This window comes from Helianthus annuus, chromosome 2 (genome assembly GCF_002127325.2).
Source record: "Helianthus annuus cultivar XRQ/B chromosome 2, HanXRQr2.0-SUNRISE, whole genome shotgun sequence".
Lineage (NCBI taxonomy): Eukaryota > Viridiplantae > Streptophyta > Magnoliopsida > Asterales > Asteraceae > Helianthus > Helianthus annuus.
Window position 1 is genome coordinate 168,398,061 of NC_035434.2, and position 17,465 is coordinate 168,415,525.

General features: G+C 36.6%; 1 protein-coding gene across 2 annotated transcripts; it reads left to right on the forward strand.

The window, feature by feature from the left end:
* The first annotated feature begins 4,544 nt into the window (after positions 1-4,544).
* LOC110927098 (probable LRR receptor-like serine/threonine-protein kinase At1g56140) lies at positions 4,545-17,208 on the forward strand. 2 transcript variants are annotated; one of them, XM_022170704.2, is made up of 24 exons: positions 4,545-4,745; positions 8,809-8,992; positions 10,128-10,199; positions 10,277-10,348; positions 10,432-10,503; positions 10,618-10,689; positions 10,790-10,861; positions 10,951-11,022; positions 11,106-11,177; positions 11,273-11,344; positions 11,466-11,537; positions 11,634-11,705; positions 11,845-11,910; positions 12,069-12,146; positions 12,230-12,274; positions 12,585-12,646; positions 12,748-13,127; positions 13,593-13,788; positions 13,874-14,011; positions 14,754-14,875; positions 14,966-15,176; positions 15,278-15,509; positions 16,020-16,170; positions 16,611-17,208. In XM_022170704.2, the coding sequence occupies exons 1-24, from the start codon at positions 4,616-4,618 to the stop codon at positions 17,001-17,003; spliced, it is 3,108 nt and encodes a 1,035-aa protein (XP_022026396.1). In that variant the 5' UTR covers positions 4,545-4,615; the 3' UTR covers positions 17,004-17,208. The 2 variants fall into 2 exon arrangements, with proteins under 2 accessions (XP_022026396.1, XP_022026397.1); XM_022170705.2 differs by having other exon boundaries at positions 14,757-14,875.
* The last annotated feature ends 257 nt before the right edge of the window (positions 17,209-17,465 follow it).

Here is a 17,465-nt window from a genome sequence, read left to right on the forward strand (position 1 = left end):
AAATGAAGTCGCCTTCTTCCTCCCGAGAGAGATAGAAGAATGGCTTTAACAACATCTAGGGAGCACCCCTCGGCTCGGAGTTCTACAAAGCTTTTAGATACCGGAAAACAATTTCCGGAATTTTGGTTCCTATTGTAAAAGTAGAGCTCCTTAGGATGATTTTATGTATCACTTGACCTATCTAATTTAGGACCTTTAACTTTTATTTTTCTACTTTGTTTTCAATTTTCTAGGACTATTATGTAATTTTCTCTATTAGATGGAATGATGGTTTTAGTTAAATTGGTGTTTGGATGATGTTGTAATGAATAAAACACACTCAGGATGGTGAAGGATACCGAGGGAAACTTGAACCAGCACCCCATGCACTAAAACAGGGCCATCCATCAAATTTTTCTTCATTACAGCAAGTTCAGCACGGGGCCGTGCTCACCCAACACGCCCCGTGCCCAACCATCTGCAGAAAATGCCCAGTTCAGGTAACTGGACACGGGGCGTGTTCGCTGAACACGCCCCCGTGCCCAGGCTTCTGTTTCTTTGTACTAATTTCTGTTACTAGCGATCTGAACACGGGGCCGTGCCCGGACACCACGGGTTCGTGTCCAAACGCCCAGTAACATAAATTTTTGCTTTTTCACACCTTTTTACACATTCAGTCAACCTAAAAACTTATTTTTGGGACACATTGAGGATAATGTGTAATTTAAGTGTGGGGGCATGCTAAAACCTTGAATCTTGCAAATCCTAATTACAAGCCTTACTCAAAATCTATTGGAACCGCTAATTACCCCAATTTTTTTCAAAAATTTTCATTTTTTTACTTGTCTAGGTTTAATTTAGGAATTTCAAGTTCTAAAAAGGTTATATTTTTACAAATTTACAACCGATAGCGTCGTGATAAAAAGAACCAACATAAGAAAATTATGAAACGACATGGCAAGTTTAGTTAAAATTTGATTATATATACTTGATCACATAAAAACCCATTCCCACAAAAAGTGAGTTTTGAGCCTTTATTGAGCATACAAATACTTATCTTTAGACTAAATGCTCATTTTTCATTTCTTGTGTGAATAGCCGCTTGGTTCTTACGACTCTAGAACTTGCCATGACGATACATTCCCGGTCCTTACCAACTTAAACCCGAGTAAGTAAATGATGGAGGCATTAGGACTAACCCTTTTTTTTCTACACCATTATTTTTTCTTTTTTACCACCTACCCAAAATCCTCCTAGTTAACCCTTTGGGGCCTAAACCATTTCATTTATTAACCCAAAACAAACACCCTTTTACCCACCAAAACCCTTTTTCATTTTAACCCCTTTATTTTAGTAACAAAGCTCGGTTTTTCTTATGACTTCCTTAAAAAATGATGATGATGAAGCCAAAAGAAAGAAACAAACAAGTTTATCTAAAAGAACTTTGTTTGAAAAAAGTGCTTCATCAAGATAAAAAGTTACAAAATAAAAAAAAAGTCTTACGAAAACCGATGTTTTTTACGCCTTTCGCCCTTTTACTAACCACTAACCCAACCACCTACCTTTAACCCAAGCCTAACCCTTCACCCAAAAAGTCCTCTTGATATTTACAAAGGTGTATAGTTAAAAAGGAGGAGGATTGATTGCTTGGCAAGCTTATGGTAGGAATAAGTTCCATGCCGCTCTCGAGTGATTCACTAAAATACATCTTCGGCCGAGTGTTGAGTGATCCCCCGTGAGGTATGAGAACTTGTATATAAATGGAATTTTAAAAAGGCATGTTATTCCCTAATAAGTAATTTATCTTATGTAACGTTTTAAATAAATCATGACGAATAGGATTGTAAATAAATAAAAATAAAACTTAATAAAAATCTTGGAAATCCCGACACTCTATGACAAGCCCAAAAACCTTCTCTTCTACCTATTCCATTTGGGAGTGTAAAGCCACATTATAAAGAGTTTTGTTTGAGGACAAGCAAAGATTCAAGTGTGGGGGTATTTGATGTGGGCAAAATGCAACATATAAATTACATCAATTGTGGCATAAAACTAACCTTTTTTAGTACTAATGTTAGAAAAAAGTGTGTTTTTGTCTTCCTTTTGTATTTTCAGGATTAAATGAGCTCAAATGAACAAAAGAAGTAAAAAGGCAGCTAAATCTAACATAAATACAAAAAAAGGAACAAACGTGGCATGCCCGACCCCCCGACAGCATCTTCCCAAGCAAAAACAAGAGAACATAAGGCTGAACACGCCCCGTGCTCAATGAGCACGGGGGCGTGCCCAAGTGTCTGCAGAAAAGACAAAGTTGTAGAAGCTTCTATCACCCACCACGGGGGCGTGCCCAGCGGACACGGGGCCGTGGTCAACTCTAAGATTCGCAGAATCTAAGGAAATTTTGATAGTACAGATACGCTTTTGCACACGGGGTCGTGCCCAGCAGACACGGGGGCGTGGTCAACTAATGCAGACAAACTGCAATTAATGAAGAAAGAGAACGAGGATGGACACGGGGTCGTGCCCGAGCTGCTGTTCAGGCTATAAATAGGGGTGCTTAGCTCATTTGCAAACCATCCCTTGGCACACCACCTCTCTCACACCTCACCCACCCACCACCACCATCACAACAGCATCATCCACCACCATCATCCATCATCCATTATAGAGTGTGTGAGTCGTCTCGGGATCCAGGATTTATCGTAAGAGTTCTTGACAATCAAAGGCCATGTTTGCCTAAGTCTCTTACATCACTTGGTGAAGATAAGTGTCTAGTGTAATACTTTTTATTTTTAATCTTTTCGCACTTTTTATTTGGTTATGTATTAATGACTTTAATAACTAGTTTCTTATGTTGAAGGTGATTCTTCCTTATCATTTGTCCGTGGTGTCTTGGCATTATTTTACTGTCCATATAAAATAACAGATTTTCACCATTCATATCTCCACGGTCTATATGGAGATATGTTGGCTACCTGGTCGGGGGTTAAGGGAATGGTTTGGTAAGAGTCTTGCCTTGTTCAGTGTATAGATCCTGCAAGGACCTGGGTCAAATTTAGTAGGACCTCCTTCAATACCCACCGGTATTGGATGGCGGGGGTCCAAACTCTTTGATCCCCTCATATGTAAGCTACTATTAAAACTTTAATCCGGCTACTTAGGACTGTATCCCTGCTGAATCAGACTAGTTAGCCGAGGGTAACGTCACCTTCAAAAGAGGGGCTTACCACATTATGCATTAATAACTTAATTAATTATCTTTCAATAATCCGACTCTTTAGGATTGTATCCTTGCTGACTCAAACTACTGGGTTGAGGATAACGTCACCTTCAAAAGAGGGGCCTACTACAATAACTAAGATAATCTCTTAAAAGGTGCAAAAGTGCGGAAATAATCAAAGGTTACACTAAACACAAGTCGGATTCAAGTGATTCATCTTGTCTATCTGTTTTTATTTTTATTTTATTTTTCAGCTTTTTAGTTAGTTTTTATTTTCTAGTTTAAAACCTTTTTCTAAACTTTTGATTTGATTAGACGTTGAGGATAAACCGGTATTAAAAGCCCTTGTGTCCTTGGACGACCTCGGTATCTTACCAACACTATACTACGCTCACGATGGGTGCACTTGCCCATATGTGTGTTTAGTGTTAGTAAATATCGTGTTTTATAAATTTAAAACTTGGCTAAAAAGTGTTAAAGGGCTTAAAATATACATTAAAACTATACGACACTTCACACGCATCAATACGCTAACAGCTGTGTATCTTGTATATACAGAAACTAGTGAGATTCTACGGATTATGATTAAATTGTTTAACAAATGCAAATTACAGAAGACGAAAATACGTTTTTGTCAATTATTTTAAATGGAAGTCATAACATTATAATTACAATCTTGCCATTGTTTAAAAATCTCTAGATGATTTACACTTGTGTATACACTTGTTTATTGATAATCAAGGGTTAGGATTAGTTCATTGGTGTTCACTATTAAAGGGTTGTTCACTAATGAACCTAACCCTATATATATAGTGAAAAAGAGTGTAGGAAGAATAATATATAGGTGTGGGAATAGTTTTTTTTTTTTTTTTTTGAACAACCAACTAAATAAGTGGATATGCATAATGGGATGCCTTCAATCGAACAAATACATCCCTTACTTTATAAGGGTTAGAGTTGGATGCATATCCGAGCCACAAAGCCACCAGTTCCGGGGAAAACCCGTCTGGCCGAAGGCCCACTGCGGTAATACCCAGTTCAGCTCTTTTTATGAACTGACGACCATAGAGAGGCCTAGTTCTAAACTTTATAGTCACCACAAATGTTCTTTAAAATAATGCTAGTAAAAGTTGAACTTAGAACCTCGAGAAGAAAATCACATAATTAACTACTATACCATCTTGTTACGAGAATACATAGTAAAAGCGTAGGAATAGTGGGTGCCAATGAAAATTGAAAAGCCTTCATTTACACCCCCGCACGTGGGAGCCCAACGCCCCGCCCCTTCACAATAAGTTAAAAAACCTACACTACATATACATATCTCAAACCTACACTACATATACATATCTCATTGACCTTTGTTTAAAGTCTTCTGTCTTCCTTCCTCTCAATTATCACAACAAAACACATGCAATGATTCTCCGGTTCAAGTTTCCGGCACCAACTCAACCGCTTTCGAATATCATCATCATCTTTGTTATTTGCATAATCGAGTTTTATATATCGAATGCTCAAACTGCTCCTCGAACAGATCCTTCCGAAGGTACTACGCTCTCTCTCTCTCTCTCTATTTCTTTCTCAATTCTTACCGTTTTTTATTAGCTCGAATATTTCATATTTTAGTCTAGTTTTCAACTGTTTCGATCTTTATTGTGATTCAGCCGGTTTTTGTTTGTTTTGGATCCGAACACTTCATTGCATTAATCGATTTGTTTGATTTGAAAATTGAAATCGAATTGAAAGTAAAGTATTAGATTAACTAACCGAATTAATGTTTGATTTGATGAAGCCTACCTGGTTTCATTTGCCGACATAGAGAGTTGTCAAATGTCCAAAAGTAATATTATTTTTTGTTAATAGATTCAAAAACAAAATATCAAAATAGTTTGATAAATGGTCAAAATTGGCGACTTTATTTTTGGTAAGTATAGACTATCAGAAGGAATCTTTTTCTAGATCAAATAGTTATTTTTAGTAGTCTTTCTTTATTTTAAACATATTTTTTCTTTGTATTAATGTACACGGATAGTTTTTGAGGTTGAACAAAATTTTGGATTTAGTTTCTAAACTTTTAAAAGTATGTAGATGGTCTTTGTGAAGGGGCGGATTTAGGTTAAAACACCAGGTTCTAAGAACCCACTGGGTTTGTAATTTTTAGCGAAAAGCTATACAGAAAATTCTATAGGAACCCATAAATAAATTTTAGGTGAACCCATATTAAAAAAAAAATTGTGCAATGCATCACTCGTTAAGCATGCTATTTTCAAACATGACTTCATGAGTTCAAATCTTTCATGGATTAAACCATGGGAACCATGACTCTTCTTTTCTTTTTCAATATTTCCTTTTCCTTTTCACTAAAATGAATTAAAATAAGAGAATAGTGGTTTGGGTCATGACAACACCCTTAGGGTAATGGTTTTAAATGGTGGATTAGATGCAGGGGTGGACCTAGGTGAAACTCAGGGTGGGCGGACGCATCCCTTGAAAAAGAAAATTTAGTGTATTTTTTAGGCAAAAAACCCGACTGCACCCCGCGAAAATATGCTTGAACCACTCATCCACACCCCCAGCAACTAATTCCTGGGTCCGCCACTGATTAGATGTGGGTGACATGACGCTGACGTGGAAGGTCATGGTGATCATGACGGTCATGACCACACCTTATAACTTTAGAGTTAACATTGCTGAGCTTTAGTTGATTACTTGTTAGTCAAACAATTTTGTTTGTTGCAGGTCTAGGTCTGGGTCATCGCTGAGCTTTTTTGTTATGTACTTGAAAATTCTACTATATATTAAAAATTCTCAAAAGCAAAGCTAATAAATAGTGCCCTTTCCATTCAAAGCTTGCCATGTGGCAAGCTTTTTTTTTTCATTTATCTAATGAATAGTGTCCTTTTCATTCAAAACTTGCCACGCAACAAGTTTTTTTTTTTCCATTTACCTATCTTTTATCAAAATGCTGTTACGGTCCTGTTCGATCTCGGTACATCAAGGTAAAAACCGACATCAACCTGATACATAAAACATCAAACATCGGTAAGGAATTGATATTGAGAGAATAATGGTTTGGGTCATAACAACACCCTTAGGGTAGTGGTTTTAGATGATGGATTAGATATGGGTGACATGACGCTGACATGGAAGGTCATGGTGATCATGAGGGTCATGACCACACCTTATAGCTTTAGAGTTAACATGGCTGAGCTTTAGTTGATTACTTGTTAGTCAAACAATTTTGTTGCAGGTCTGGGTCATGGCTGAGCTTTTTTGTTATGTACTTGAAATTCATTTTAGTATTCTTGGTGACTATTAGATATAAATTGATTTAATTTCATTTAATCTCTATTAACCAATTAAGAGAATCTCTTAACTAATAAGCAAAATGGAAATCGTTCAGTTAGATGCTTTTGTTGTTGGAATTGTTTCGAGGTAAGTTTTGCATCAATAGACCCGTATCCTCGTTCTGGTCAAATGCCCTAATACGTCAGTTTGTAATTCGGCAAAAAAAAACTTAACTCCGTTAAGTTTTTTTAACTGAGAACCGATGGAGGAAAAATACGTGAAAGGTGGGACTGACATGGGAATATTCAAATGTGGGACTGACAATGGCAAATAACGTATAGTTGATATTATTACAGGCCAATTCCCTTTATTAATAGGGCAATTTTATTGTAAATATTCGTGTATTATTAAAAGTACTTGGAATATATTAAAATGGTACTTTTTATTGTAAATATTTGTGTATTATCAAAAGTGGTACTTTTTATTGTTTTATTTATACGTGAAAATATTTTTGCATATCTACTTTTTCTTTTCTTTTTTCTTTTATAATATGCCACGTTTACGAGAGATTGTATCACGTATCCATTGATATTCTTACCATATCAGAATATGGTTGACATTTTAACAAGTCTATTGTATTTGTTGATTTTATAGTTGGAAGACTTACCTATTGTGTTTACTAAATCATTTCAGATTAAATATTGAACTATATGTTTAGGAGATTTTTTTGTAGATATATAAAATAGTTTAGCATGTGTCACCACGTTCTATAGTTCAATGCATATGTTAAGATGCATGTATGACCTTTGTGATTCATTTTATTATAATTTGAATTTGAATTATAATTTAATGTAATAAAATGAAATACTAGCAAGATATGTTTTTTTTTCCAGTAGCAATGTTTTGATAGTAGTACCGGTTTGATGACCGACCACACTACCAGTTACCAGTTAGTGTACGTCCTAATAAATTTTGAAGTTTATATATTATATAAAATTTTAATTATATGCCCCTTGAGAACGTCGATTTTAGGAAAAAAATTTGAAAACTGTGATAATTTCATAATGCATTTTTACTTTTTGCTCTAAGACCATGTGTAGTGGTAGGGGAAGATAATGCCCCCACCCTATGACATTTTACGCCATGTGGCGGTTCAGTCAGCAAAGGGGCATTATTGGGCGTTTTCTAAAATGGGTGTAGTGGGGATGGGGCATTATTGGGCACTATCGGGGCATTAAATAAAATAAAGAAAAAACAACTAAAAATCTCATTGGTTAACAATAACACTGTGTTCCAGAGTTTACTAACGGAAGGAAAGGAAAAGAAACAAAAAGAAAGTAAAAATATTTTGTGTTCCAGAGTTTCATTTAAGGAAGGAAAAGAAAGGAAAATAAAACATGTCGTGTTCCCGAGTTTCATTTAAGGAAGGAAAAGAAAGGAAATGACAGGAAAATTAGGCTAAATTCTTTAATTTTTCATTCCTTCCGATTTGGAAGGAAACGGTGGGAAAGACATCTTTTTTTTTCCTTTCTCATCCTTTCCTTTCTCACTTTTGCTTTCTTTTCTTATCCCTCGTTAAGTTAACTCGGGAACAGAGTGTAAAGGAGATCAAAGATGACTGGACAAGGAGAATGGTGTTGGGCGTGCTTTAAACCACGCCAAGGGGGCTTTTTTGAAATTTAAAAAAAAAACGCCCTATGTAATGGGTGTTGGGCGTTTTTGGGCGTTTTTTGTGAATTTAAAAAAAAAAAAACGTCCCACTACACATGATCTAAGTGTGATACAAAAGGTGGTTACATAAGCATTCAGTTACCTATCCACTACCTCATTAAATAGTCATGTTCAAGTTCTTTATGCGATTCTCATAGAGCACTCCTTTCACGAATGAGATTTGGCCACTTCAAACTTACTTTCAACTACCCTAATTAGTGACGCCACTCCAAGTATCCTAAATCATTTTTCATTAATTGAAAAATACCCTACGTTGACCAACCCAACGGTCAAATGAGGAGACCTTTCTTCGGTGACTTCTACCCGGACCCACAACCTACCAAGCCTACCCGAAAAGGTGGCAACAGTGATCCCGTGGTCACAATACAACTCGCAAGGGGTACCCGAGTAGTGTCCCGCTCACCTTTAACATAAAATTGGTTCTAAAAAAAGACTCTTTATGTTCTTTATAATTAGAAGAATAAAACTGATATGCTATTTTATTAACACTTTAAAAAAATGTTCATAAATCTTGTTCCCAATCGATTATGAGGGGATATTTCATTATTTTGTATGTCACAAGTATATTGACTTTAACAATGGTACAACAGTGAGGGCGTTAAACTCAATATTTCAAAAATGGGACGTTCAAATTCCAAGGAACCTATGGAACATAAGCGGAGAACCATGTAGCGGAACAGCCCTCGGACCAGATTTCGACGTGGCTTACAACAACCCATCCATCGAATGCAACTGCACATTCGACAACAACTCCACTTGCCATATTACTAAACTGTAAGGCTTCTCTTTACCTTACCAACTGCCAGTCTTTATCTTTCGTCGTGTAACTACACTCAACACTGTTGTGAATTTATGTATAAAGGTGTGTTCAGGAAAACCATGATGTTTGCTGAGGCATTGGTGTTAAATTAAGAGCATCCACAATAGATGTTTTTGGGAGATGCATGTTTTTTAGTGTTTTTGTCAGATCATCATTTCATGTTTATGACAGAGAAAGAAAATGAGCGGTTAAAAATTAAGAATGTCGTAAGGCTATGCGGTATGGTGATGGTCCTCCTTTGGAGGATGATCCGCCACGTAGGCGCCACGTAGGATGGGTGTGAGGATGGAGCAAAGAGGATGGAGGTATGGAAATGGGAGGATGGACCTAAAATGTATATGTATATATTGTATCTATAGGTGTGTGAGAGAGGGGGAGGCAAGGTTTTTGTCTTCATGTGGAGCGTCTCCAACGTCCAGAAGAGGACGTCCAGGACGAAGCCGGAGGGGGCGGCGCGGTGTTTGGCCCGGCGCCGGACCAGAACAAACCGGGGACGATCCCCATACCGGACAGTCTAATAATGTGACAATATTTTTAGTGTTTTTTTTTTAGTTTTCTTATTGGGTGGGTTTTGGTGTTTTTGAAGAATGAGTGTTTTTATGATGTGATAGCTGACTAGACACTTTTTGAATGTTTTTAAATTTCCTAGTACAGGTTGGGTTGTTGGATAAATAATTGGGAAGATTACCAAAATCGTCCGGTTGACAATTTTTTGTTCAAAAATAGTCATTGAATTTTGGCCGTCTCCAAAAAGAACAGCTTAGCCCACACTTTCGAAACAGCAGGCTAAGCTCGTGCTTTTGTCAAAACCGCGGGCTAAGCCGGCGGCCAAAAATGTTGGCTAAATCCTAGCCGTCTCAACGGCAGAACTGATGTAGCAGCTTCTAATTGATGGAAATGAGGGCAAACAGCTGGCTACTTTAGTGAAGTGCTATATTTCCATGACTATTTTGGAAAATTCTTCTGTCAACATGACTATTTGTGTTATTGTTCCTAGTTTATTTTGCTGTTATGAGTCCTTTAACTAATTATCTTAATTCTTTTTGTTATTAAAATGGTATCCTCAAACTTCTCATCTTATGCATCCAGGAAAGTCACTCAACTTAACAGGCGAGGGGTTATTCCTGAAGAACTTGCTGCTCTAACTTATCTAGCCGTATTGTATGCATTTTCCTTTTCCTTATCACAGTGATGGTATCGTTTCTACGTGCAATCACTTACATCTTTCGCTTCTGCAGGAAAATTGATCAGAATGCATTCACCGGTACCTTGCCTCCGTTCCTCGGAAATTTTTCGGATATGGTGATCTTGTAAGTGTAGAATGTTTATTAATATATTTATTACTAATACTGACATATAGTTATAGCTTATGATATTATATTTTTCTTAACAGGTCACTTGCCCACAATCGATTTTTTGGTACAATACCAAAGGAGCTCGGAAACCTTAAAGAACTAGCAATGTTGTAAGTAACTCTTTATGTCATTTTGTACTTATAATTCTTTTATTTCCTTGTTTATACAAAAAAGTTAGTTATTTACATATTTTCGTATGGTTTAAAGTTGTATGTTTATTTCAGGGCTGTGAGTTCCAATAATTTTTCAGGCACTCTTCCTCCAGAACTCGGAAATCTAGTCAAGATGCAACAAATGTACGTTCGTTTAAATACATGAATGCTATATGCAAACACACATACATAACGTAGTATCCGACAGGAAGCTAATTCATACAATCTTAACGAAAATTTGCAGTTACCTCGACAGTTCTGGTGTTGGTGGCGAGATTCCCTCAACATTCGCCAACCTCATAGATATGCGTGTCATGTACTTTTTTTTCGTCCCATTAATATTCTTTTATCTCTTTGGATTAAGTGAAAACCGTATATATTATATTCGTTTGTTTTTGCCTTCAGGTGGGCTTCAGACAGCCCATTTTCCGGAAAGATACCTTCGTTTATAGGCAACTGGACAAAATTAGAGAGGCTGTGAGTAAGAATGGTTATAGCGCACATTTTCGTTACGTTAAAAAAGTATAAGTTACTCATTTTGTAGATGTTTGATGTTATAGGAGACTTCAAGGGAATAATTTCGAAGGTCCTATACCAGCTAGTTTTTCAAATTTAACGTCGTTGACTTCTTTGTGCGTTACACGCTTCTCTCTCTCTCTGTCTTTATAGATATCTCTTCCTTTGGTTATTCAGTTACGTTAAAATTTTCATACATGACATTTTGTAGGCGAATAAGTGATTTGCAGAATGTGAGTTCATCTCTTGATTTTGTCGGCAACTTAAAGAATCTAACTGACTTGTAAGACACACAAATCTCTTTGACATGCAAATATATATATAATTGTATGTCTATCTTCTTGTGGAGTTTTCCAACATATACTATACTAAGTTACTAACCGTATTTTTAATGTTTTGACTAGAGTTATAAGAAACGCATTAGTTTCTGGTCCTATTCCGACTGACATTAATCAATTGCAAAAGCTAGAAACATTGTAAGTTTTTATGCATAGTTCTCTTAAAGGCAGTAAACCGTTATTGTATTGGATTTCTACTACTGTATTTCATGCACTATTTATTCTCTTTGGCAGGGATTTAAGCTTCAATAATTTAAATGGTTCGCTTCCACCAACATTAATGAATATGAGTTCCCTAGTTTCTTTGTAAGTTATTACTAAATCTTCCCCTACAAATCTACAATATCTGATAAACGCAACAGTTTCTCTTATAGGAAGTCGTTTATTTTTCGAATTTTGTATTTCTTTCTTATACAAAGCTGTTTATCGTTCTTCATGTGGTCAGGTTCCTAGGAAACAACAGCCTGTCCGGTTCCCTTCTTCCCGACAAAAGTACGAATCTTCAGAACATGTAAGTTGATTACAACTGTTTGAACATTTATCGGTCATTAGTATTTTTTTAAGATTTATCAGTTACATAAGAATACGTTGTGTTTTTTCATGAGTTTTGTTCTTTAAACAAGTTTTTAAAAATTTCATTCTCATGATTTAATGAATTTTATTTTACAGAGATTTGTCTTACAATCATCTGTCGGGATCTTTTCCTCGATGGGTGATTCCAACATGGTCAATGGCTAATCTGCAATTGTATGTTAATTTCTCTTCATCAACTTTGAGGAATTTAGTGGCTTGTAACTTTAAATTTGAAATGTTTGCCTGTTTTTATTCAGGAATTTGGTGGCTAATAACTTTAAATTTGACAGCACAAACGTAAGGTAATCATTTAAATACCCTTTCTATATTTTGTACGGTCATTGTTCCGAGAGATTTACTGCATCCATGCACTTTGTAAGAACCAGAGAAATAATTTAGAAAAATTGGATTTTAATAATCTCAACTTCCCTCGGTGGTCCAATACTAAGTAAAAGTTAACCCAGTTAGTTTTTGCTGACGTGGACTGCTTATGTGGCAAAAAAGTCAAAGTTTCGCTGACATGGACTGCTTATGTGGCAAATAACTCAAAAGTTTTGATGAGTTTCATATCGTCATTCCTTTTATTTTGAATAATTGTATCTCCATTTGTAGTATTTTCCCAGGATTAAACTGTCTTCAGCGAGGCTTTCCTTGCAACAGGAACACAACACCTTGTAAGTTCATTGTTTCTTATCCTCGAAGAATTTTTAATTCATCAAGGTTACTTAAAAATGATGATATGGCGATTGATGATGATCTTTGTTGCATGCTAAAGATACCAGCTTTGCGATCAAGTGTGGTGGCTCAGAAATAAGATCCCTCAACAACGTATTATTCGATACGGAGAACAAAACAACTCTTGGACCGGCTTCCTACGATTTGTTTCAAGAAAAATGGGCAGTTAGCAATGGTGGCATTGTCATTGACCGAGATGACCCGTCATTTATAGTTTCCACATCGATCCAAGTCGATAACACAAGATATCCAGAACTTTACAGAACTTCTAGAAAGTCTCCAGGATCTCTTAGATACTATGGTTTGGGGCTGGAAAACGGGCCATATACTATAACCCTTTTCTTTGCAGAGACCGTTTTTAACCGAACCCCTAACACCTGGCAGGGTCACGGGAGGCGTCTCTTTGATATTTACATCCAGGTTAGACATAAAAGAAAGAGTAAAGTACACGGATGGTCACTGTGGTTAACCAAAATTTTGGATTTAATAAAGTACACGTATGATCCCTGTGGTTTGTAGTCTGTGACGCATTTAATCACCAACTTTTGCCAAAAGTACATGGAAGGTCCCTGTGGTTTGCACTTTGTAACGCATTTAGTCACTAAAAGTTGGGGACTAAATGCTTTACAAAGTGCAAACCACAAGGACCATCCATGTACTTTTGGCAAAAGTTGGGGACTAAATGCTTTATAAAGTGCAAATCGTAGGCACCACAAGTGTACTTTTGGAAAGCTAGCGACTAAATCCAAAGATTTGGTTAACCATAGGGACCATCTGTGTAAAAGAAATTTGCCTACATGCCCTCATATGTTTTAAAACATAATTTAAATATTTTTTTTCTTGTAATTTTTTAATACGAGTTAAATACGTTGTCATTTTCTCTAGGGAAATCGTAGACAGAAGGATTTTGACATATCAAAGGAGGCAGGTGGTATTGCAAGAGCTCTTGAAAAGAAGTTTGATGTTATTGTGACACAAAGTTATCTCGAAATTCATCTGTTTTGGGCCGGGAAGGGGACATGTTGCATACCCGAACAAGGAGATTACGGGCCGTTAATTTCTGCCATAAGAGTTTCTCCTGGTACCAAACATGAATACATACATGCATACTATAATACTATATATTCTTTTCTGATTCTAGTGATTGCTAACTTTTTTAATTACAGATTTCAAAGTCAAGAGCAAGTCAAACAAAACTGGAATGATCGTCGGTATTGTAGCTGCCGTGACATCCGTCATTCTTCTGCTCTTTATTTTTGGTGTGTACATGAAAAGGAAAAGGTCAAAAAATGCAGAAGAAGATGGTGAGATTTTAATTTCATAGTATTTTTTTAATCATTTTTGTATCTTGGAGGGAGTCCTTACTAGGGCTGTAAACGAACCGAACGTTCAGCGAACAGTTCGTGAACCGTTCGGCGGGAAGTTCGTTTATGTTCGTTCGATTAGCTTAACGAACGAACACGAACACAAAATTTCGTTCGGTTAGCTTAGCGAACGAACACGAACACAGGTCTCGTTCGTTCGACTGCGTTCGTGAACGTTCGGTAATATGTTCGTTTGATTATATTAAAAAAAAGTAATATACCTTTTATCTAAACATATTGAAAACTTAAAACCTTATTTTTTAAGTTAGTTAAAATTTGGACATTCTAAGACATTTTTGGGGATAATTATGTCTAAGTTTGTTAAACTTTATTGATCGTTTGGTGGTGTGGTAAATTTCTTGTGTTTTGATTTATCATTTGATGGTTGTATTTAACTACTTATATCCAATGTTTAAGGATAACAAAGTTTTCATTTTTTATTGCGTTCATTTTTATTTGCTTGCGTTCGTTTGTGTTCGAGACCAGTGTTCACGAACTGTTCGGGAACAATTGAATTTCCTTAACGAACGAACACGAACATAAACTTATGTTCGGTATGCGTTCGTGAACAGTTCGCGAACATGTTAATTTCCTTAATGAACGAACACGAACATGGCCTTGTTCGTGTTCGCTTAGTTCGTTTACAGCCCTAGTCCTTACCCTTTTTTCCTTTCATTTTTAGTAGAGATTCTTGGAATGGGGCCGAAAGTAAAAACTTATACCTATGCGGAACTGAGAACCGCAACTGCCGATTTCAGTAGTTCAAATTTGTTAGGAGAGGGCGGCTTTGGACCTGTTTACAAGGTTTGATATTAACCAAAATTTACCGTTTAAAATAAATCACACATAATTGTTATTTGGTTGTGTTTAATGAAAACTCGTAACATGTCATAGGGGATGCTGAACGATGGAAGGGTGGTAGCAGTGAAGCGACTGTCGGTAGCATCACACCATGGAAGGAGTCAGTTTATAACCGAAATTTCAACCATTTCAGCGGTCCAACATTGGAACCTTGTGAAGTTGCATGGTTCTTGTATCGAAGGATCTAAAAGACTTCTGGTTTACGAGTATCTTGAAAACAAAAGTCTTGATCAAGCACTCTTTGGTATGCAGCCTTGATCATATATTCATATTCTAGTTATATATTGTTCTATCTTGTGATCTTAATCATAATGTCAAAATCTTGATATGTTGATATCTTAATAGGGAAAACCAAAGTGCACCTTGACTGGTCAACTCGCTTTAATATATGTTTGGGCACGGCAAAGGGACTGGCGTACCTTCATGAGGAATCAAGGCCTAGAATCGTGCATCGCGATGTAAAATCGAGTAATATATTGCTTGATGGAGAGTTATGCCCCAAAATATCAGACTTTGGATTAGCAAAATTATACGATGATAAGCGAACCCACATGAGTACCCGTGTTGCTGGAACTATGTGAGTTCTTCTAGCCTTGCTAAAGAACCATGTTATTATTTATTTAGAGTAAAATGACATTTCGTCTTTGGGGTTTAGCCAGTTTTGCGACTTTCGTCCAAAGGTTTGTTTTTCCGGATCTGGATCCAAAAGGTTTGAAATCTTGCCATTTTCATCCGGCTCGTTAACTCCATTCATTTTTCTCCATTGAGTCAGGGGTATTTCCGTCTTTTTTGTTAACTTAAAGGGCAATTCGGTCTTTTTCACTTTATGTACAAAGACCGAATACCCTTGAAAAAGACCAAATTGCCCTTCAAGCTAACAAAAAAAAGACTGACTTGAGGAAGAAAAATGGATGGAGTTAACGAGCCGGATGAAAATGGCAAGATTTCAACCCTTTTGGATCCAAATACGGAAAAAACAAACCTTTGGATGAAATTTGCAAAACTAGCCAAACCTCAACGACGAAAATGGCATTTTACTCAATTTATTATCTACTAACTAGTTATTTGTATCCTGGATCCTGTATAGCGGCTATCTTGCACCAGAGTATGCAATGCGCGGGCATTTAACATCGAAGGCTGATGTTTTTGGATTTGGAGTTGTTTGTCTGGAGATTCTTAGCGGGAGGCCCAACTATGACGAGAAAGTGGATCCTGAACAGAAGTACCTGCTACACTGGGTTAGTAGATTGGGGATGTATTTGAGCTAAGTTTGGCAAAATGGACGGGTTGGGTAACAGTTCAAAACAGGTTTGGATCAAAATGGGTCAAAACGGGTTTTGACTAGAATGAACAGGGTTTAAACGAGTCGTTTTAGAAAATGAAGTATCGAAATGGGTTCATTGTTCACCCCACTATATTTTTTTACGTTAGCAAGCTTCTTAAGATTGGCCCGTTTTGACCCGTTTTGACCCGTTTCATAACTTGAGTTGACCCTATCAATACTCTGCTAACCAATGTCAATACTCTGTTGCTTTTCTGGTATCTGTGAGAATCTTTTATTGTAAGACTCACGGGACCCATCAATACTCTGCTAACCAATGGAACAGGATCATGCTAGTTGTACCAACATGAATAATAATTTCTTTAATTTAATAAAAAATTAACGTTTTTTGTTCAGGCATGGAGTCTATACGAAAGCAACCGTCATTTGGACCTCATAGATCCATCTTTGTCATCTTTTGATGAACAACAAGCTACTCGTATGCTAGGGGTAGCACTTTTATGCGTTCAAGCATCGCCAACGTCAAGACCAGCAATGTCGCGTGTGATTGCCATGCTATCCGGCGACGTTGAAGTAACTCCGGTCACAACAAAACCAAGTTACTTGACGGATTGGGATTTTAATGATATCACCAACACGTTCGATGATGAAGAACCTATTTCTTCTGAAAATACAACCATGACGACTGCAACTACGACGACAACTACCAACACAACAACCTCAACTGAAAATACACCCACAATGTTGTCGGAGGTTATGAACAATGGGAATCTTAGAGAAGGAAGGTGACACACCATTGTTGATTATTGTCATACGGTCACATTTAAAAAAAATCTGAATTTTATTTGTTTACCTTTTTTATTTCTGAATTTTATTTGTTTACCAGATCGTTTTTTTTTTTTTTTTTTTTTTATGCACATTATTAAGGTCACATTTTTGCCTCTGTAATGGTTTTATTTCATGTAAAGAAATTAAAGTAGCAGATTTTACTCAATTTATTTTTATTATGGATGCTTAACAAGTAAAAAACTATAAACCACCTATTAATTTTTCACTTGAAATTTCTGTAATGGTTTACTAATTACACGCTTGGTCCCAAAGTTGTCAAAAATGCAGTCGGTTGGTCCCCAGCCCCAACATCAGTTAAATATCTCAGTTAAGTCCATGTTAAAGGATCAAAATACCCTTGCTTATTAACAAAACCCACTGCATCATCTTCATCACTATCATCATCTTCATCTCCATCATCAT

What these genes read in the sequence shown, in the direction of transcription:
- LOC110927098 (XM_022170704.2), top strand. Translation starts at nt 4,616, where the DNA reads ATGATTCTCCGGTTCAAGTTTCCGGCACCAACTCAACCGCTTTCGAAT. An exon ending in TCAATGGCTAATCTGCAATT is followed by an intron (nt 12,147 to 12,229) that starts GTATGTTAATTT and finishes GTTTTTATTCAG; the next exon opens with GAATTTGGTGGCTAATAACT. An exon ending in TGCCATAAGAGTTTCTCCTG is followed by an intron (nt 13,789 to 13,873) that starts GTACCAAACATG and finishes TTTTAATTACAG; the next exon opens with ATTTCAAAGTCAAGAGCAAG.